This window comes from Cololabis saira, chromosome 9 (assembly GCF_033807715.1).
Source record: "Cololabis saira isolate AMF1-May2022 chromosome 9, fColSai1.1, whole genome shotgun sequence".
NCBI lineage: Eukaryota > Metazoa > Chordata > Actinopteri > Beloniformes > Belonidae > Cololabis > Cololabis saira.
In genome coordinates this window covers 37,241,476-37,263,934 of record NC_084595.1, presented here as the reverse complement: position 1 = coordinate 37,263,934, position 22,459 = coordinate 37,241,476, and the positions used below count along the sequence as shown (strand labels likewise).

General features: G+C 39.2%; 1 protein-coding gene across 1 annotated transcript in view; it reads right to left on the bottom strand.

Moving 5' to 3' along the window:
• Positions 1-360: 360 nt before the first annotated feature.
• The window catches only part of gpat2 (glycerol-3-phosphate acyltransferase 2, mitochondrial), a 69,351-nt gene continuing 47,252 nt past the window's right edge, over positions 361-22,459 (bottom strand). The window contains exons 12-22 of the mRNA XM_061730252.1: positions 19,142-19,260; positions 18,782-18,852; positions 18,365-18,525; positions 18,155-18,258; positions 14,590-14,774; positions 13,969-14,046; positions 13,240-13,365; positions 3,830-3,950; positions 3,006-3,074; positions 2,613-2,668; positions 361-494 (exon numbers count right to left, since the gene is read on the bottom strand). Coding sequence (XP_061586236.1) covers positions 381-494; positions 2,613-2,668; positions 3,006-3,074; positions 3,830-3,950; positions 13,240-13,365; positions 13,969-14,046; positions 14,590-14,774; positions 18,155-18,258; positions 18,365-18,525; positions 18,782-18,852; positions 19,142-19,260 — 1,204 coding nt within the window. The 3' untranslated portion in view covers positions 361-380. The remainder of the gene's footprint in view (positions 495-2,612; positions 2,669-3,005; positions 3,075-3,829; positions 3,951-13,239; positions 13,366-13,968; positions 14,047-14,589; positions 14,775-18,154; positions 18,259-18,364; positions 18,526-18,781; positions 18,853-19,141; positions 19,261-22,459) is intronic.

The following is a 22,459-nucleotide window of genomic DNA, read 5'->3' as shown; positions in this document are numbered from 1 at the left end:
TTGTTTTTTCGTCACTTTGAACAAAATTGAATTTTACATTTTCATGTGGAACAAATAAAACTTGAGCAGGAATCATCGCATCTTTGAACCTCAAGGTGCTCGAGGCAGAATCATCTAAATTATGAGTCATCACAACTAATTACAGACACTTCATTAACATCATCTCCTGCGGCTTTATGCTAATGCTATTACTGAAGATTAACTTAAAATCAAAGTCTCACTGGAAAAATCCCACTTGTAATACACCTAAAAACAAAAGCGCGTTAACTCGGCGTGTGTATCTGAACAAAGGCTTCCTCGACACCAGACGACGACGAGGTCAAATTGTGACGATGAACAAAGCTGAGGAAAGGCCCTGAATCATGCCGCACACTTAAACACTAATTGTAGAGGTACTGCGAGATGAAGCGATGCAGTTTCTGCCGGTTCTCTGACAACTGGAACAAAGGACTAACACTCAGGACGACACCTCCTGCGTGGCGCTCCTCCAGGACCTGAACAGAATAAAAGAACATGAACATGTCAACGTTATTGAAGACCCCAATTTCAAAGCTAAATTAGGATAATAACTTCTTTTTTTTTTTTTTTTTTAAACGAGGGCTTAGCCTTTTCTTATCTCAAGTAAAGTGCTTTCTGTGCGCAACCAAATAAAGTACATAGTCCTAACATTTGGGACGGAATGACAAACAAAGCTCATGTTGTTATGTAAAAACACCAGTTTATTCATTGGGCAAAGTCTGGGAGAAGAAAAAGATAAAATAGGCCAATTGAGAAACAAAGATCTGCCTGTGCCATCATCTCTCTTCTTTCACAGCGGCAAAAATCACTGGAGGCACATTTCCGATTTGATTTGACCTGGAGATCTCAGACATCGTGCCTCCTTGACCTCATGGAGCAGGATTACTGCTCAGACAGTGAAGACGAGGACGACGGCAAACAGATCCAACTGATAACCTCGATAACAAACTCAAACGCCACAAGGGATTCTTTGTAGATATGTGGGCCAATGATGCTCTATTTTTACAGAAAGCAACTCCCAACCTTCAGAGGAGAAACCACTGCTGATTGAGAAAGGAGTGCTGAATTACTAAAGTGGCGAATTATTGATTTATAAAGATGAAAGATTTCTCTGCACGTTTTACAGGATTGCCTCCTACGAAAGGTGATTTTCCCTTCAGTGTTGTGTCCAGCGGGCCAGGCTGCCCCTCTGATTCTCATTAGTTTTGCTGTTTGTTGAATCTCTGCAGACAAACCGAACAGATGCTCATTTTCTTCACCAGATAACAAACCACATTCTAGACTCTTTTTTTTTCACACTGAATGAAAGATAACTTTCCCAGACTTTAGAAGTGCCGCTGCGTGAAAATTCATAACGAGAAACAAGGAGACTTTATCTGGCCTCATCAAAGTTTCTGTTTAATCATCAGTTCATTGTGAGAGGAGTGTTTTCTCATCAAGCCATCTCTCATCTCACAGGAAAAACAGGAAGCATGTCACAGAGGAGTCCTCAAAAATAACTTCTTTACTTGTTTAACCCCATTCAAGTATGGAGACAATTTAACCCTTCTTTAATTCAGAGGATACTTAAAAAAAGACACAAAATTATGGGAAAAACAACACACACAACTAATAACCCTACTAAAGATAGAAGTATTATTTAAAATCACATCAGAAAGTAATCCTCATAGGCTTCAATTAACCGCCGCTGGATTTCTTGTTGTTCAAGATGTTTCACATTCCAGCCAGAAGCCTTTGTTCAAATTCACAAGGCCTTTAAATTGACTTCAAATTGCTCAAATTGACAGAATCCTTCTGGATGAAAGGTAGAACATCTTCAGAAACAGAGAAAAAGAAGTCCAGCTACCTTTGAGGATTACCATGAGTATGACGACAGAAGCTGCTCTAGTATGTTAGACAAGTAGTTATGAAGCAGACGGTCACTTCTTTTCAGGGTTTTATTACTATTACTAGTTTTAAATGTTAATGGATCAAGTGAAACATGTTATCATAGAACATCTATCTAAAATACCAAGATACAATATGAGTCATACAGTAAAAACAGGGAGGTAAAAGGGGAGCCTTACTTCACAGGCAGGGATTATTTATTTTAAATCTAAATTATATCCTGCAATTTAACAATAAGTACAAACAACGATAACAGGATTACACGTCCACACCACAGCAGTGTTAGTGGAAAGACCCTTAAGTGAAAGTGTTATGTAAACCACTTTGCCAGAGACAAGAGACCTTCACTTTCTTGTGCTTGTCTTTGATAACTTTTGATTTTAAATCACTTGTGACCTTCACTCCCCTGAATTCTCTCAGAGGCATTTCTGTCTTTTATCTAACTACAGTGAAAATCAGAACGGATACCTGTTCATGCCGAGCTCGAGGCTCAAGAGTACGTAGCTGAAAGAGCGGCAGATTATCAATTATCGGAGATTTACGCTGCATTTCAGAACACCAGGGAAAACATTAATGTTAGAGCAGAACTTCTAAGCTGGATCGCACTAAAACTTTCAGTTCCAGAGTTGAGCTCCAATTCTCAGCAGATATATTGAGAGACCACTACATACACAGACGCACACGCCGACAAAGAGGCCGTCACTCACCCCGAGGTCTATTAGTGTTCTAACTGCGGTGTGTGCCGCCTCCTCCGAGCAGCTCTCTGAAATACAGCACAAAGGTGAGCATGAATCAAAAGAACAGGCAGATATCTATTATAGAAAACCAGGCCGGGATAGCAGAACAAAGCAACTACCAGTGGGACTGTAATTCTTATACAACATATTATTGATGGCTGCCATTTAGGTAGATTCGCACTGTTTTCTGTGTTATTTCTGCAATGAAAGAGTGTGTGATGCAAGTGTGGGAGTTGTTCTGTTTCCTATTTGCAGATATATTATAACACGCCGAATCAGTGGGAAAAGACGAGGTGACTAAAAGAAATGAAGGGCCTTTGTGGAAGTATGTGCTTCTGGAAAAGGATGTCAGCTGTGGCTTACCGTAGTGCTTCTTCTTCTGACTTGCCTTGTCACACAGACGGGAGTGTATCTGAGCTATAAACTCGGCTTCTGCAGCAGGAGAGGCAAGAAAATTAGAAAAAACTACGACAGAGTCTTTCCGTCGTGCTGCCATACTGTACATTTGTAGCTGATTCAGCAGGTCAGTGCCGCTGGCTTCGGGGGAAAGAAGCTTTTATTCATTCACTTCAGCTCAGCCGAAGCACTTCATCCCAACCAAGAAAAATGTTTACATTTCCAAACAAGATCAAAGTAATTCAAATTTTGCCTATATGCTCTGACGTTCTCTAGAGGTCGACACAATCCCCGAGATCTTCTCCTTCCTGCTCATTTTTTACTCATGGCATGTACGTAGCCACAAGTTTAAGGTTTATTTATTTACACATTGTTCTTTTTGAAACTGTGCATCACCAAGATTGGAATAAATAAGAATCAATTAAATGTCTGTCACATGCTTTAGTCAGAGTACCACAGGGTTTTAAAACATGTAGTTACAACCTCTGTGCAGTTAATTTTATGCTGCACAATGTGAAATCCAGTGCAGTGTTTCCCAACCCTGTTCCTCGGGGACACCGTCCTGCATGTTTTCCACGTTTCCCTGCTCAAAACACCCGACTGCATCACCATCTACTATCTACAAGTCTGTCAATAGTCAACTAATTAAACCAGGTGTGATACAGCAGAGTGACATCTAAAACATGCAGGGCCGTGTCCCCAGTGGAACAAGGCTGGTGCTCAAAAACTGGATAACCCTTTAAACATAGACTTGAAAAAACACAACCCATCTAAATATACTTTACAAATACCAGCCAGAGGAGCGTCCAGGGCGTCCAGGGCCGTGATGATCCAGCACAGCGCCCTCAGATGCCCAGCCAGCATACTGCAGAGGAAGAAGAGCAGGTCTGGACAGCGACTGGGCCGGCTTATCTGAGAAAGTAGATCAGAGAGGAAAGGGAGGAGGTCAGAAAAGGTGAAATCAGAAAGTCTGTAGGAGTGAAACAGTATTTCCACTACACTGAGCAGACTGTTAACACTTGCCGTCAGGAGGATAGAGCACAATTGCAAGATGCAGCAAAATAACACAAACTTAGTTACTAACAAAAGTTTTCAGAGGCTTCAGCACTTTTTGAGACACGTTTTTTCTTGTTGAAGTTACACATTCAAAATTTATAAACTGATGCAAATTAAAACCTATAAGCTCACTGCTGTTGCTGCTTGTTTTTCTTGACTGGAAAAGTGAATGCACAGCGAATATATGTAAAAGGAGGTGAGGTGGATAATCCTTGGCAAAGAAAAAAACCCCACAAGTGGTATGATTTCAAGTTACTTGGGTGGAAGTTTGGAGGAAAAAAAAAAGAGTTCCTATCAAAAGTTTTGACAATACTTATTCACTTTCCACAGCAGAGATCAAACTGGGAGATCAATTTTATGAAATAAGACTCTTCAGACAACGACCTCTGTCAACACCTCTAAAACATCTATATCCATCTGTCTGACACTCACTTCTCTGATCTGCTTGCACTGTGTGTTCAAATGCTGAGGACACCAGGGTCCTCCTTGAAAGTTGCTTTGGATAACCGTTTAAACGTAACACAAATGTAAATAAGAAAGCTCCCAACTTGAGCACAGCATAATTTTAAACTTTTCTTTGCTGGATTACTTACAAATAATGTCACAATTTTACCAATTAAAACATGATAATTCTTTAATTAGGAGCACCTCAAACTTTAAAAAGTCCTATTGTATTTATTTACCACACTAATGTTCATTAAACATTTCAGTGAAGCAGTAATGGCTCAGAACCAACCAAGTGTTGTAAGATGTTATAATAGGAGCTAAAAATCCAGCATCTAATAATCATCAGGCTGACGCAGCAGCGGTCGTGATGAAGCCCTTGGGTTCCAGCGACTCCAAGTCCAACAGACTCTTGTGTAAGATCTAAAAACTGTGACGGATCAACACACTACACGGATCAATGATGGTTCCCCCCTGAATAAACTCCATGTTGCTGCAGGGTCTTGTGTCCGTTCAGTGGTCTTTAATTTGAGGTAAATGTCAAAAAGCTTTGGGTATTGGGCCACACAGAGTACCAATCACTGTAATTTTTCTTTGAAAATATTTCCAGCTAATCTTGCATGACTGTGTTTATTGTTATTAGTGTCACTGGCATATGGTCTAGTTCAAATTAAAGTGATGCAATAAAAATTAAATTATAATCATGATAAATCAAAACAATAAAAAAAAAAGATTAAATTAAGAAATTCAAGAATCAAAGTTGGAATGCAGCCACAAATATGTGAAATAAAAATGTTTGATGTTTGGATGATTGTACAGCTGATTGCCTGTACTTTTATTTCTTTTTAATCACTACTTGGTCTGCTACCCTTTGGAGAGAGCCGTTTCAGAGATGCATGTCCTGGGAAACGCTACTGCAGCTCCAGATGTTCATTTAAACAGTGAAATCCGGTATTTTCAGGATAATAAAGTCTATAGTTTTGTCTGTTAATGCTGTGGCTTCCTAGCTCTCTTTGGGATTATCTCTGAATTCTGAAAGGTTGCCATGCTTCTCTTTCCATCCCCTTTGCTTAATAAATGGCTCCTTAAAAGCTTAATAAGGGTGCTGGTGCTTTTTTGAGCAACAATTGTGATATCTCTAGAAACCACAGCTTTGCACAGTCAGCATCTCCGTTTCTGCCATTTTTCCAACATACTAATGCTTGATAGCAAGGTCGGTCCAACAACTCAAGTTCCACCGTTTCTCCACCTGCCAACTCATAACAGGAAGTTGCAAGAGAGTACTGTGTAACTTCCTGTGCTGGCTTTCAGAGCAATAACAAATAATTGGGATTTGTTTATAAAACTTATAAAACTAAAGACCTACAGATCCAGATGCTCTTGTGTACTGAAACTGGTACGTACTCAAATGGATGAGATGCTCATCTTCTGATTCTCACAAAAGCTGCGACTAAAGTTTTACTCACATTTCTCACGGGTCTAATATCAATTCCTTGGGTTTCTTGGACCAAACTGTTCTCTTCTTTTTCCTTCGATTGCAAAGACACTACTTGTCTTTGCAACAGAATGATGGTCTGACTCACAGAGTCTCATCCACACACTTGATGTTGAGATGTGTCTGCTATTTGAACTCTGGGAAGCCTTGATGTGGGTTAATCTGCGGCAGAGAGAACTCTCGGTCTACCTCTCCCGGGGCGGGCCGCCAGAGAGCTAGTTTCATCATAGTGTTTGATGGTTTGTATGACTGCACTGGAAGAAACTCTCCAGGAAAATCGACTGACCTTCGTGACCTAAAGTAACAATGAACTGTCATTTGTCTTTATTGAGGCTAGCTGTTGCTGCCGCATCGCGGCCTACTCCAGCGGCAACTAACCTCAACACCACCCATCTGAAATGCAAATAAGGTTCACTGTTAAGTGAAATCCATTCTGGGACACAACCTCCTGACTCTTTAGCAATTCTTTGAATAAGAATTTTCTCAAATGTACAATGTGAAACTTACGCTCACCAGCCATTTTAATTACTCATTGACAGTTATCTACTCAGGAAATCACACCGTTGGGTCCTGGAGCTGAAGACCCACATCCAGTGGGCAAGTGAGGTAGGAATAATATTTTCAACTTTTTTACCACAAAAAGTGCTGCACTGCAGGAACAACATCTAAAACTAATAAAACAGCTGCTTTTAAAACAGCATACTACAATATATGTATTGATTTTGTAAAATCTTAGCATGCATATTGAGGGCAATTGCCCAATTTAAAGCATTCAAAAAATAGCCAGATGTGCAGTCTACCTAACAGACTGTATCCCGGTCACAGCGGTCATGCGGCTGTGGTTCTGTGTAAAGCAGGGATATTCAATTGGCGGCCCGCGGGCCACATGCGGCCCGCCAGGAGTTTTTATGTGGCCCCTGGTCATATTTCAAAAAAGGGGTTGTTTGTTGAAGAAAAAAAAAAAAAAAAAAAATTATTTCAGATTTTTTGCCAGTGTTGCAGTGTTAATGTTTGTCACATTATTATTAACCTCCGTTGTACAGAGGACTTGTTGACATCATTAGGCTTCTAGGATTGGCCTGACATTTTTTTCATTTGAATAAGTGAGGACTTTGCATTTCAGATGGAACTTCTAAGCTTCCTATAATTTCATGTGATTGTTTTGTTTTGCTGATATAATGCACAGATGTGTCATTAATAAAGAAGCTTATGGTTAATATTTTAGTTGCTTATTTATAACATCAAACTGGCTATTATGGACTAAAATGATTGTGCTCAATGCTTAATATAATATTCAAATAAGGAAATCTTGGTGGAAAGTGGTGCTTTGTCATTATGGCGTGTTTTATTAAAAGTAGGTCAATATCAATTTCATTAAGTTTGCACAATGCATGGTTTCAAAATGAACTTGCATTTAAAATAATATTTCTTTATTTGAATATTATATTTAACATTCACAATGACTATATCTGGGGACAATTAATACATAATTCATATGTAAACTAGATATATTTAAATGTATAATACAAATGTATTATATATACATAAGTATATACCCCCAGATTTTCAAATTGTGCGGCCCTCTCCATACAGTCCTTTTGCAGATGTGGCCCCCGGCCGAATCTAGTTGAATACCCCTGGTGTAAAGGGTTTCATTGTAACATGCTTTGTATTCCTGAGTATGCAGTTGCAGTACATACTGTATACTGTGTTGTATGTACACTACACAATATACTATTTCTAAAATAGAAAAAGTGCAAGAAGCAGACAGGAAGATGCTTTTAAAATAATACACACAGAAAAGGCAGCAGAGAAAACGCAAGAAGCCCAAGACCAACAAAACCCAAGAATCCTAACAGATGATAGAATGTCAATGCATCATGTCAATACAGATCAAGACTGCAGAGGAAGGTGTCCAGCGTCTTGTTGGATCAATGCCATGAAAAATGTAGGCAGTTTCTGAAGGCAAAACAGATCCATTCTGGTTTTAGGAAGATTTTTCTTTAAAAAAAAAACCTGGGCAGAAAGTGCAGTTCCATTTAAAAATGAAATTGTGTACATTTTCTATTCTCCCTTGAATGACAACAGGCGATTCAGCAAAAAAAGCACAAGTACACAAAATTAGGTGGGTGATGATTCTCACATACTTTTTCATATAAGGTAGCTGGAAGTTGATCTTTGCTGTAAATTTAGATTGTTAGCAATTTTAGTCTATTTGCTAATTAAATGGTCCCCACTTATGTGCCATCGCAAAAAGCCCCCTGTTTATGTATGTAACTCAGTTAGTAAGTCTGTTTATGAAAGCACCCCCCTTTAAAATCAAGTCACATAGAAATACAAGAGCAGAGATAATAATATTTCGTTCTTATGTGTAATGTACACGTGAACTACTTTTCATGTTGGATGCTGCATAAAGGAGTCAACTATTATTCTATTTGTTTTGTATACTGAGCTCCCCCCAAATAAAATTTGTTAAAGATGTGGCAAATTGAAAAATAAGATTAACAAGAAGGTGTTTTATTCAGCATGACATTCAAAATGGAGCTTATCCAATTCTTCTTGAGCAGAACCTATTTAGTAGGCTAATTCAATCACTATATGGAGAAAATGCAGCACTTAAAAGCAAAGCACAATCAAATTTAAAGCCAAAACAGATAAGGAGGAGAAAGATGAGCGTCAGAATTATTCACCGATTCGTGTTGTATGAGCGGTGAAAATTAATTCCAGCAAAATGTCATTGCCAACATTATTTTATATACGGTACAAGGCCGGACATGTCACTTTTCAAAGAGATAAAATACTAAAATGCATTTGAAGCATTGCATCACATGACCCCAAACGAGCCCTGGAACAAATTAAGATAAAAACACTAATGATTAACAAGACATTTCAGAAAAGAAAATCATGGAAAAAAACAAGCTGCATTTTAATCAACAGACAGGAATTGCAGTGTTTTTCTGCCGTTATTGTGCTATTCAAACCAGATCGGGAAGGCTCATAGGCACATTTACATTTTTGTTGCTCTTCTGCTTACACAACTCAGACAAAACATAAATAAAAAACATCATAAATAAATTGCTTTTCTAGAAAAAACAAACATTTTAGTGAATAAAATAAATATTTTAAAGCTTAGCTGTTTGGGAGTGACACGCCCCAGCAGCAGACCTCTTCTGACTTATTTTGCTGATTTAACTTGGAGAACTGCCAGAGTGCTGAGATCACCTGAAGAGGATTTATGGAGGTAAACTGAACAAACAGAGGGGGGAGGTGGTTGGAGAATGTTTTCTAATGCTTGGTTTGGAGGCGTTTGCTGTCCTCTTCCAGCACCTGATCAGTGGGCAGCAGAGCAGAGGCGTTGGGAGAAGAGGAGCGAGTGTACTGGACTGAGAAAGTTAAAATCCGTTGTTCAAAACAGAAATGTTGTCTTAACTTTGGCAAGGTTGTCTGTTCTGTGGCCAAAGCTGAAGTCAGACAAAAGGCCGTACACCAGTGTAGGTGGAAATGGTTTTACTGGATGACTGTAGTCACCCATTAAGATGCCAGTGGCATTTTGGATCATCTACTCCAGCTAGTTATGAAGTTATGATTTCTTTAATGCACAATAAACAAAAATAATTCTTGATACAAAAAAGAGCAAAACTTTAATTATTTACAAGTAATTAAAGTGAAAACATACAAAAATAAAAAACTTTTTCATGCAAATCCAAACAATCTTTTTTCTTTTATGTGAATTTAAAAGCTTTGTGTACAAATCCAGTAGTTATGCAAACTAGTGGGGTGAATTTTCTGAGCATAACTAAGTTATAAAATGTAAATTGTATTTTTTCCAATCCCATCCCAACTAAAATAAAGGCATCACCCACATCCACAGCATTTACACACGGTTCATGAACAAAAAAAGAAGAGTGGGAGTGGAGGTGGTACAGAGTCAGGATGCAGATATATTTTCCACAAATTCCTGTCTTACTGTCAACAAGAGAGTCATGTTATGAGCATCCGTGATACAGAATCAGTGATGTGGATGTTGCCAGGTGTCGCTTCAGTCAAGACTAAGGCCAACAGGCACACATCATCCCAGAAATCAACCCAACAGCTCACAAATCTTTTAGATTTGCCAACAAAATGTATTCACACTGAAATGTATTATGTTATTTTATTTTATGCAATAAAACACTATTTCATTGCAGTTTGCTCTACAACTGTTTTTTTATCATAGTTTGATTGCACATAAAAAACAACCCCATAGCTTGTTACGATGCTTCTTATATGTTGTACTAAAACAGGATGTAAAAAAGACTCCAGAAACAGCCGTCTTCACAAACCAGGAACATGGACAACAGGTCATGTATTTTATATATACTAGGGCTGTCCAACGATTCATTTTTTTAATCGCGATTAATCACATGTTGTCCATAGTTAACTCGCGATTCATTGCATATTAATCGCACATTTATTTGCTGTTCTAAATTACTTTAATGTATTTTTTTTGTATTTTTAATACTGTTAACAACATGAGAAAGGGCAAATATGCTTGCTTTATGCCAATGTTTATTCAACTCCACAAAAAAAGCTTTTGACCTGAATGTAACATTCCTTCATTAATACAAACACGATGTAGTCCCCAACTTTACACTTGTAAAGACTAAATTAAGTTTCCTTGTTTTTTTAAGCAGCTAAATGTAAAAACAATCCTGGTAACTATGTCTAACCTCATATGGAGGAAAATAAAAGGCTTAAAAAATATCCCCTTCTCCTAAGTGGGATCAAAACAGGGTGACAAAAAAAGAAATCACAAACAAATAAAAGTGCACATGTAACAGCAGGGAGTGTAACTCAACCTATAAAGTGCAGTTAGGCTATAATAAGCTAATACTTCAGATTCTTTGGAAAAGATCTCTCTTTGCTCATCTAATGTATTCAGGTGAGGAACCTCCTTCCCTCTCAATTATCCAGCGTTGTCTGGTTTTGACGGGGGGGGGGGGGCGGCGGCTGCGCTGCGCTCTCTGCATCGGTTGTGTTTGGATGCAAGTGAGACTCAACGTACTTCGATGGAAATTAATTTCAAATCGACAGTACATGCAAATAACTTGACTTTTGTCCAGCAAACCATCTGCATCTTTTTGAAAGTGAACTAGCCGTTCAAAAGTCCCTTTTCATTCTCCATCTTTCAGTTCACTATACTTTTCCTCAAACTACAGGTTCCGTCGACGGCCGGAACTTATATAATGCGCTTTTTTTTTTTATCCTGTGCGTTAAAAAAAATTGTCGGCGTTAAGAGGACGTTAAGTTAACGCGTTAACTTTGACAGTATATATACACATGTATTTTACCACGTTTTCAGGTCTATTGAGTACATCCATGGGGATGCACACATCTCTGTCTTTGCGAAAAAACGTCTTTGAAATGATAAGCATTTCGTCTTCATGTGGAAATCGCCTAAAAGACTAATAAAACAATAATTTCAGACAGCCCTGCAGCGGAAATAAAAGTGTTTGTAAGTTTTGCAACAGTTTTAGCTCTTAAGTTAGGTGTGTGTTAGTGTTTTTAAAAAGGTAATGAGATGTCTTCTGCTTGGACCACTATTGTCTGTCTGTGTGTTTGAGAAAGAGAGAGAGTGAGTGAGTGAGTTTGTGTGAGTGTGTGTGTGTGTGTGTGTGTGTGTGTGTGTGTGTGTGTGTGTGTGTGTGTGTGTGTGTGTGTGTGTGTGTGTGTGTGAATAGGTGGGTGGGAGGCAAACTGTGAAGCACTTTCAATAAAAAGCCCTATATGACTGCAGTCCATTTACCAGTCCATATCCCAAAATAATTTACCATGAAAAAAATCTGAAGCCAAAATGTTCCGTCGTCAGTAATTTTTGGAGCTAGCAATATGCTGAGTGGATGACCTCTTTTCCCATTTGTATGTCAAGCTCCATCAGAAAACTCCACTCATAGTTTTAACCAATTATTATAACAGTATGAAGTTTTGTTTGTGATCTTAATGCAGTCTGGCCCCCAATGTGATTTGGATACTGATGAAGTTAACTATTCTCAATTATCCTGGAAAAACAAAACAACAAAACTGTATTTACACTCATTTTTAAGAGCATGTAGCAGAGTCACAGAGATAATGATGAACCCTACTTGAATTAAAGCAAAATGTAAATGAGGGCTTGGCAGGATTATATGCTGTATGCATTTTGTGAGTACCTGCAGGAAATAATATGAATAGATTCAAGGAATTTCATTACTCAAAGGGAAAGGCAGAAGACCAGCCTCGACACCTGTGGTCTCCAATCCCTCAGAGGGCACCCATTCAAAAATCCTCATTCATCAACAGCTGATATCAAACACATGGGCAAAGAACTAGTGTGGGAAACCTTTGTCAGGTATTTCAATACAGAACTATTTTCACAAATGATACTTTAAACTTCACTGTCTTAAAAAAGAAGCCTTTACGTTAACGTTTAAGAGGCAGAGTCAACTTGACTGAGCTCTGAGTCGTCTTCCATGGACCGTCACGTGAGGGAAATGTGCACTGTGCTCAGACAAATCAGTATTCCAGATCTTTCTTGGAAAGAAATAAGATCTGTGTGCTCAGGGCAAAAGACATTGAATCGAATCAGTGCCATTGAGTGATGTAAGTTAGACCCCTGCGATGGCGGAAAAGTACACTGAAAAGACATTTAAAGCTAAATATTTTTCCTTCAAGGCAACATCTTTGTCAGACATTGCATAGTTAATGATTGACAACTGTAATTAAGACAAATTGTTATTGTAATTGTCGTTTATTCTACAAACTCCACAAACATAACAAGGGTCCCGTTAATCTGTAGTGCAAATGTAATTAAAGGTTCTGTTAAACTGAAATTTTGAAGGACTCTTTAGCACCTCAAAGCATTGGCTGTTCAGTCTCTTGAGAGGAAGCTGGTGCAACATGTTTTGAAAACTCACATGTAACACGTATAAGCATCTTTCTTCACATGACACATCCTGCTAATTAGCATTCAAGATGTGTCATTTATCTGTGTAGGAGCTTTTGTAATGGAGATTTAGTTACATCAAAGTTCCTTTTCATGTTGTGATTTGGATATTTTGTGCATCCCCTGCAGGTAGCCACCCAAGAGAGCAATCTGGATGAACATAAAACATTCGTCACATTTTATAACCTCATGCTTTTCTGAAGCGTATCAGGAAGCCAAGAGGCGTCAGGAAAGCTTCTCCATACCTTGTATGAACCCACTTCCTGCTCCTCGCACTCAGAGTCGCTGTGATAAGGGTCCTGGTCACTGGTGGTCCAGCTCAAAGTGCCCTCCCTCTTCCAGAAATCACAGATTGGATGATCTCTGGGAATCTAGAAGAGCAGATTACAAATTAAGACATTTTACATCTGGCAGCTGAAGAGATTTTTTGCTGGCACTTCAAGCTCTTAAAGATAATCATGCTTTGTTTAGGTCTGGTTTAAAACCAAATACAGGTAAACATTGCCAAGGATTCTCTATCTTTTTTTTTTTTCTGCACAAGCTGTCTCATGACTGTTGAAAATGGCATATGAGAATTGGGGACGCTCGCTAAACAAATGTGAATTAAAGACACAACCTGACAGCTAGAGTGAACCGCAGGCTTTTGCCTGATGGTGACCCTTTGGGAAAAAGAATTGACATGTGGACTAACCCTACACCAAATCTAATGCAATGCAAAAGACCTGAGACTGAACCCTTAAAAAATCAGTTTCTTAAACTGAATTATTAATTTTGTTTTAGGCATAACTGACAGATATTCAAATTAAAAGAAGCACAGTGAGAGTAAAGTAAATGGCTTTAAAAAAAAGACAGTTGTAAATCTTGGGGAGGAGGCAGCATTCAAAAAGTATTTGAAGATAGAATGCCAAGATTAGATTTTTTTTTTAAAGTTTATTCAAATGATGAGGGTTTAAAGTGGCTTCAGTATTTCTTACTTCTTCCATAATCAGGATGCTGCAGCGAACCAGACTGTCAATGGCTTCCAGAGCAAAGCTCTGGGATGACTGACAGGGCTGCAGAGAGTAAGAGAAGAAGAACAGATTAGCTCAATCATGAAGTACGATTAAAGGAAAGAAAAAGAAAAAGTACCAGCTTTAGTCCATCAGCTGTTCGAGAAGTGCAGAGGAAGACAGATGACCAAGAGCATACGGTGTGTAGTAAAGATGTTGCAGTGATCATAGAGGGAGAGTGAGAGGGAGCCAGAAAGGGGATGAGAGCAATGAGAGACATTTTTCCTGGAAAAATAGGATGAGAAACAAAGCTTCAAGCAAAAGAGACAAGAAAGAGCAGCTGGCGAAATGAAAGGTGGGCAAACAGAAAGAAAAAGTGATACTGGCTCAGAATGGGAGCCCTTGAAGTCAGTCTGATGAAGTGTGCGGGCACACTCACACACACACACACACGCACGCACACATACATACACACACACAATCCAAAACCTTTCTCTGCCTGAGATAGAGGCAGCAGAGCAGGATGAATGGCTGTTCGGCTCCATTAAACATCTATTGAATGAGACACACTGGGTGTGTGTACGTGTGATATGAATACAAACTCACTGGCATGACGCCCGGAGGCAGGAGATGGCAAAGCTGCAAGGCTTTCTCCGTCAGCTCTGACTGGCAGAGGACCACATCAAATTCCATGTCACCCTTGACCTGCTCTTCCTCCACACCGTCAGTCCTCACCCGGCTGCCGACGCCGCTGAAAACCACCTCACACAGCATGGCAGACACTGCACATGCTAAGAAGAAAAAACATACGATGAAATTGGTCTTATCCTTCAAGAACATAGGAGAAAACAGGCATTTGGTTCAGTAAAATAAACAAATGAGCAAATCAGTATCTTGAAGCATGTGAACACAGCCTATGAATAAAGGACCTTTTGATGAGATTTCCAGGATTTCTTTATCTTGCTATCCAATTATCCTTTTTCTTATGATGCCATTGCTATATTGCAAAATACTGCAGCCTTCACACGTCCCAATACTCAAGAGCCAACATAAAACCATGTTAGAGGATGAGAAACCTCCACTTCAGGCATCATCAAATTACACTGTAGTACATGAGTCTTATCCTGTTATGATCTGAATGCAATATGTTGCACCAAGCCACACACACACACACACACACACACACACACACACACACACACACACACACACACACACACACACACACACACACACACACAGTATATACATATTAAAAAAAATGTATTTAATCTAGAGATTATGAAAGCAAAGTCAATTACAATAAATAATTAAATACATATATAAAAATCAGAAGATTTAACCTCTCAAATGACTTGAGTGATTTTGCAGAAAACCTTTTGGTTTACTCTTTTAAATGTAGCCGTAGGTTGGAATGGGTTAAATTTGATGCAGTGCTGCAGCAAAAATGTAGTTGATATAGCATAACCACTTGACGTTAGCACCCGGGAATGAATACATAACATGGGGGCTTTCAGCGGCACAAAGCCTTCTGTTCACCTTCCTGTACACCCAAAGCCAGTCATACCGCAATAATGAATCATACCGGAGGAGAGGTTTCCTGTACTTCAAAACATCATATTTTTACCTCCACCACCAACAATGTTAAAATGGGGTTACAGTAGTCATGGCTTCATCCCAGCCTGCTAGTCGGCATGATAATTGCATTTAGCCGACAGAGGCCAAAGGATGCGTGGATACAGGACTCTGGTGAGGATGTGGGATTCTAGGGCTTCTGCCATTAGATGATTACCATATATTACTCTTACATATTATGCTTTGCTCAAAACCCTAAAGCCAGAGTGGAGCACACAGACTAAATAAAACATTCCCATGCATTATTTATATACCAGCGAGTAAAACTTACACTTGAAGAAATAAAAAACACCATGACTTTACACGTAAATATGAGTGAGCCTGTCAGAAAGGACAATGTGACCTTGTCATACAACCCAGTTAGCTGTTAAATATACTGGGATGATGGTGTTTGGCATCCAGATGTTTTTAATGTTAGGGAGAATAATACGTTTTCTTATACTAGTGTAAGAAACAAGCACTTTCTCATTTCATTATATGATCATTTTGATCCCTTGATATTCTTTTAATGCAGGAACTTCTCTGTGAGATTTTGAAGGACATAATGGACTGGAGTAAAAACAAAGACCATAACTGAGATCTTCCTTGTGTATTTCTGCTCCCTTTCCACGTTTGGCTGACTTTAGATTCTTGCAACTCATTAAACTCCACACATCACAACAGAAACTGACAATCACAGCCCAAACAAGCAAAATAACTTTGAAATCTTAAGCTGTAGAGCTCTTGAAACTAAAGTCTTGGTCACACAAGTAAAAAGAATTCTAATGCTACTATTTTTTCATAAATGCAACATGTAATTAATGCACTTTTTAACAGATTTGCATTTCTTATTGCAAACAGGTAGAAAATCATTGCAGACCAGTAATGCCTCGTGTGGCCACCTTTATCCCAAAACTAAATCATAAATTCCATATTTTTACTATCATGGTGTATTTGAACCACAACAACAAAATAACCTTATTTTGAATTTACTGGCACAGTCACTGTAAAATTAAATATAGATGTGCTACAGCAATGGAAACAAACTGAAGAATAGTGGGGAGGACAATAAAGATCTATATATTATAAAAATGATTTAGAGGTTTCCATACACAACACAGTGAGTGTACGGGTGAGAGCAGTTTAGTGACACAAATGCAGTTTAACTCATCAGAGAGGACTGGAGGCAGATTTTACAGACCAATGTAAATCTTTTCTGAGCCACAAACAGTATTTGTTCCAGGGCATTTTGTGAAGATGGTAACATTTTTCACCTTTTCACACACATCATTATTTCAACAAATTGATATTTCGTCTGACAGGACACTTGGCCGATTGGTTAAAATGGTTAAGGCAAGACAAAAATGCCAAGGTCTGAGCTGGTCTAGGGTCAGAAAACCAGCCGAGGGATCCCACTGCTTTTCTTTAAAAGAGGTATTTCCTTCAAATATGGCCACTTCGTGCCGATCCCCCCCCTCCATCAGAGCCACTACTTGAGGATGTATCATTGTTCTGCTGTTTGTTGCAATGCGGCATAGACACATTACACTACAGGATACAGCCATGTTCCTTGCCAGTAAAATATATCCTGCTGAGAAAGAACCCCTTGCTGATGACAAAATTACAGGTTCAATCTTTTGAAAATCGTCTCTATTTAGCTCTGTACTCCACCAACCCGTGTCTGAGAGATCCTGAGCAGTGGATGCAGCATTGGTTGAGTTTAGTCTAAAAGACATGTTAGAAGACCATAATTTAGGACACTGCAAATGAAAAAACATCCCTGTCTGCTTGCAGCATTTTTTCATCTGATTATAATTTCATATGCAGCTTGAGTGGCCACAAGTGATTCAGAAACGCACGTTTCAGCGGTGTCCGTACTGCGTAATTTGTTATGCTTTTCAACTTGAGTCTTCAGGCCGTACAAGTATCAAATAATGAATGCAGCTGACAGGCTTTTTTAATTAATGGGCTATTTAGATGACAGTCAGCGCTTAAGGAATCCACTGTGGTTGTGGTGATACATGAAATTAAAAATGAAAGGCGTCTTTCTATCCAGGTGGGTACGTTCTGAGTACTCATTTATGTCACCTGAGTTTGATCAGCAATTTTACACCAGAACGTACTGTATTTATTAAATACCTCTCAGCTTTAATGGGTTGTAACTGTGCACATTGTTTGTTTCAATGACACTATCCTTTTTTTCCCTTCAAGTTTTGGCACTTGCATCAGCCATTTCTAATGCAGATCTTAAAAACAAACATTGATGGAACGATGTGAATTGTGTACTGATATCAGTTTCTTCATTTTCATAGGGGAGGAAAATAATCAGGTCTGCTTATTAAGTTTGCTGGAACTGCTACTATCTATAAACCACCAAAAATCACAAAAACTAATTTATCATCTCTTAAAATACACACTGATATGCCAATAGTCAAGAGTGACTGCCAAGGCCTCCCACAACAAATAAGGAACATAAAGGAGAGAGGTTTAAAATGATAATCAAGCTGAAATGTAACAGGAAAGTTTTCTTAATTACACATGATTCAAAGTTAGTCACCTCCAACTGCCTCCAGTATAAACGTGTGCGTCACTATCTGGGCCTGGAGGGAGAGATGAAGAGTTGCAGCAGGAGACGAACGAGGCATGATATAAGGGTCCTTCCTAAAAGAGGAAAAAACTTTGAATCTATGTTGCATCCATGTTACACTTGTCATAATGTCCTGTGGTACATCTGTGTTCTTTTTTTCTGCTTTGAAGGAAATTCAACCTGGACGATGCTGCGGCGATGATGAGGTGAGGGGCAAGCAGTGTGAGTGAATACTGAACAATCTCAGCTAAGTTTCCCCCAAAGCCAACATCTCTGATTCGAAACAAGAGTTCCTCTGTGAGCCAAGCCACGTCACGACACAGGACAGACGCACTCACGCCCTGCAGAGTGGAGGAAGAAGAGGATTTTTAATTCCAAAAACAGCAGCACGAATATTAACCATCTGGTGATATTAGCCATTACCGATGCGTAATACATGAGTCACTGTCACATTCTACCACATTAACCTGAAAACCCATTTTGTTTATGAGCCTCTTGGAGTATTGATGATTACTTGGAGGCAGAGACAGATTTTAATGTGGAGAGCACTGAGGGGAAATCTTAGCAAGCACACCAACACAGGAATGACGCATGTACCTTACGGTGTTTGTAAAGCAGAAGGCTGGATACGACACTGGTGGACATCGCAGCCATGCAGGAAGTTGCAGCTAGGGACAGACACACACACACACACACACACACACACACACACACACACACACACACACACACACACACACACACACACACACACACACACACACACACACACACACACACACACACACACACACACACACACACACACACACACACACACACACACACACACACACACACACACACACACACACACAAATATATACCGAGATAACAGTGCAATTTGCATACCATTAAAAACAAAAGCTTATAGAGATTAATTTACAATTCAGCAGAGGTATATAATCCCAGACTTACAGAAGATGAGGTGAAGGATGATGGCAACGCTTAGGTCTCTCTCTGAAAGGCTTAGTTCAGATACATAATGAGAAGACAAGAGCCACGACATCTGCCTCTTACCATAAACACTTCGAGTTCTGGAAGAAAAAAGTGAAAGACAAAAGGACAAAGTTCAGATGGACTTTAAAGTACTTTTGGTGTCTCAGCTAACTTAAATTAATATTTTCAGAATGCCAAACAGTTTTTCCAATCTAATCATGATTATAATTTTAGTATCTTTTAAAATACATATAGTTGCTTTAGATTCCAGATGATTATTGTCATATGCACCATAAAAAGACAAGTGCTTACAACAAGCAAGTCTACCTGGACAGTGAACTTAAAACTGGTTTACACCAACAAAACATAAGCTCAACTTTCAGTGTTCTGGCTCTCATACTCTTGTCGTGTCTCTCAGAAGACAGGAGCATGAACTGCTTGTGTGGTGGGGGGTGTTGTCTTCAGTAATGTTCAATACCCTCTTTGTGACCGAGGTCCAGGTCTGGGCGATATGACCTCAAATCAATATCACAATAAATTGGGCAGTTTTACCTCAATAACGATAAATGCATGTGATGTGTGTTGTAACTTAGGCTACGTCCGCTACGCATTCATGGAACCCTTGAAGCTGAGACTCAGACCTTACCCGGCAACAAAAGATTCTATTTTCTGATTGGCTGATTGGTTGGTAACTACAGACATTTGCTCAGAGCTGAGAGCTCAGCACGCAGTAGCGTACCGTGACTCGTTTAAGCATAAACCCGAGGCATTTCATGTTTTGTCTCATTAACCCAGTGTTTCTCAATCCTGGTCCTCGTGGGCCCCTGTCCTGCATGTTTTAGATGCTACCCTGCTTCAACACACCGTGATACAAGTGCCTGTGTCATCAACAGAGCTTTGCAGACCTTGGTGACAAGCTAATGAGGATATTTAATTAGAATCAGGTGTGTTGGTGCAGGGAGACATCTAAAACATGCAGGACAGGGGCCCACGAGGACCAGGATTGAGAAACACTGCATTAACCTCATTCATTTCGTGAATAGACAGTCTTGTGCATTTATTTTGTGCATTGTAAGATTTGCTGTTGGAATTACTGTGTGGCGTGAAAGCGTGGGAATTTGTTGAAATGCGTGAGTCTCACGCTCAATGCGTGAGACTTTAGAGCCCTGTTATTTCGTCTGCGGCTACATCAACCGCTTCTTCGTGTGAACCAGCCATTTTCTTGGGTTCCTTTCCTCGTTCGGACTGGATGGGTGGAGTCACGCGATTACACACACATAAAGAGGGAGGAAAATAACCTATCAGCACCGTCAAAACAGACAAAACGTTTTTTTTGTTTGTTTTTCTTTTCTAAATCAAAACACTGAATTTACCGACATGGGAAAATTTGCAGTGAATGTCAGTAACGGTAAATTTTCGTTTTATCGCCCAGGCCTACCCAGGTCCTTTAAATGTCCTAAAAGGATGGTAAGGCTGCTCCACAGACAAAGTGTTTAAATGTAAGTCCTTTCCTCTCTTGTACAATGCAATTTCCGTAGCACATGGTAATGGGGTCTGTCAGGATGCTCCCCACTGCACAACTGAAGAAATGACTTTTGAAGTTATTCAAAATTTCCTCAGCTTGCTTAAGAAAAGTACAGCAGCTGCCAAGATTTTCCTGATGATCTGGTGTATGAATCCAGGTGGGACCCTTGCTGGTGCCAAATAGTTTGAAAGTTTCCACAAATTGCACCTGGGTCTCACCAATAACAAGAGGGGCTTGCTGGCCTCTCCTCTTCATCAGGTCGATAAAAATCTCCTTAGTATTTTTTAGCATTTAAGGAGATTATTAGTGTGACACCAGTATACTGGCGATCAGCCCAATGAACATTGAGACCTCAGTAAAAGTGATAATGGAGCCTATTGCTGGTCTAATAGTTTTATCTATTTATTTTTACAACTGTCTGAATATACACGGTGGGTGAATGCCAAAGTCTAGTCTAGTCTTGAAGGGACGACACACCCCCATCAAAACGTGTGTGTATGTGGCTGCACTGCACAGTTACCATGGTAACCATGGTGGCCAATAAACAGAAACAAATATATCTAAAAAGGATTATGATGCCACAAAATTAGCAGCCTGAGTTCATAGATATAAAAATTGTAGTTTTTACACCTTCAGAACATGTTGCTGCACATTGCAGTCAAAGTCAACGTGGATACAGTCATGTGAAAAAACGTTTCCCACTCATCAACTTATCAGGATATAGTGAAAGAATAGTGTTAATTTTGCTAAGTCTTAAAAATTAGTCAAATGCAACCTCAGATGAAGAACAACTTCTGATATGGTACTACTGAATATTTAACGAAAGCTAAGTTAAAGTAAAAGAAGAGTGGATGGGAAAAATGAGTTCATGCCATGATTCAATATTTTGAAGAACCACATTTAGCAGTAAAAACTTAATTATTCCTGTATGATGGCAACATTACTGTGGAGGAATTTTAACCCAATCATATTTAAAATGTTGCTTTCACTGTTTGGGATATTTAATTATGCACAGGACCAGCCACAGCATTTCAAGGACCTTGAGATGTGGACTCTCAATAGGGCAGAGCAACACCTCAATCATTTTCTTTTCAGACATTCCTTGCTGATTTGCTGCTGTGCTTGGGATCATTGTTCTGTTGCGTGACCTAATTTCACCCAAGCTTTAGCCGTCAGACAGATGGCCTCTAAGTGGACGCCTGAATTTTGCCAAACACAGCTCTGTGTAGTTTAGCCAAAGATCTCCACTTTACTCTTGTCCGTCCAAATGCCACTGCTATGCAGCGGAGCCGACCTGTTTTTATAGGGTAGAGGCCCTGCTAACTCTTCCAAACACGCCAAAGTTATGCAGTCTGTTTCTAACTTTACTATCATTTAGTTACATTTGTAAATGTTGAACACAGGCTTTTCCTCCAGATTGAGCACAATATCTTTAACCTTTTATTGTCCAAACCTTAGATATGTATATAATATTTTCAGTTTTATTATTTCATCATAGTAGTTTTAGAAATGTTATTATATAAATTTTTTTTTGCTCTTTACTTGTTTTATATTGTACAGCACCTTGGTCAACCGAGGTTGTTTTAAATGTGTTATAGAAATAAACTTGACTGTAGAGTTTGAGATGCAACTTTTTGGTCTGAGTATTGCACATTCTGACAATGACTACGTTTACATGCAGTCAAAATTTGGGTTATTGTTAATATTCCGGTTACTGAAACATTCGGAATATTCCGTTTACATGCGTGAGCTAACAGGGTTATCCCTGTTTA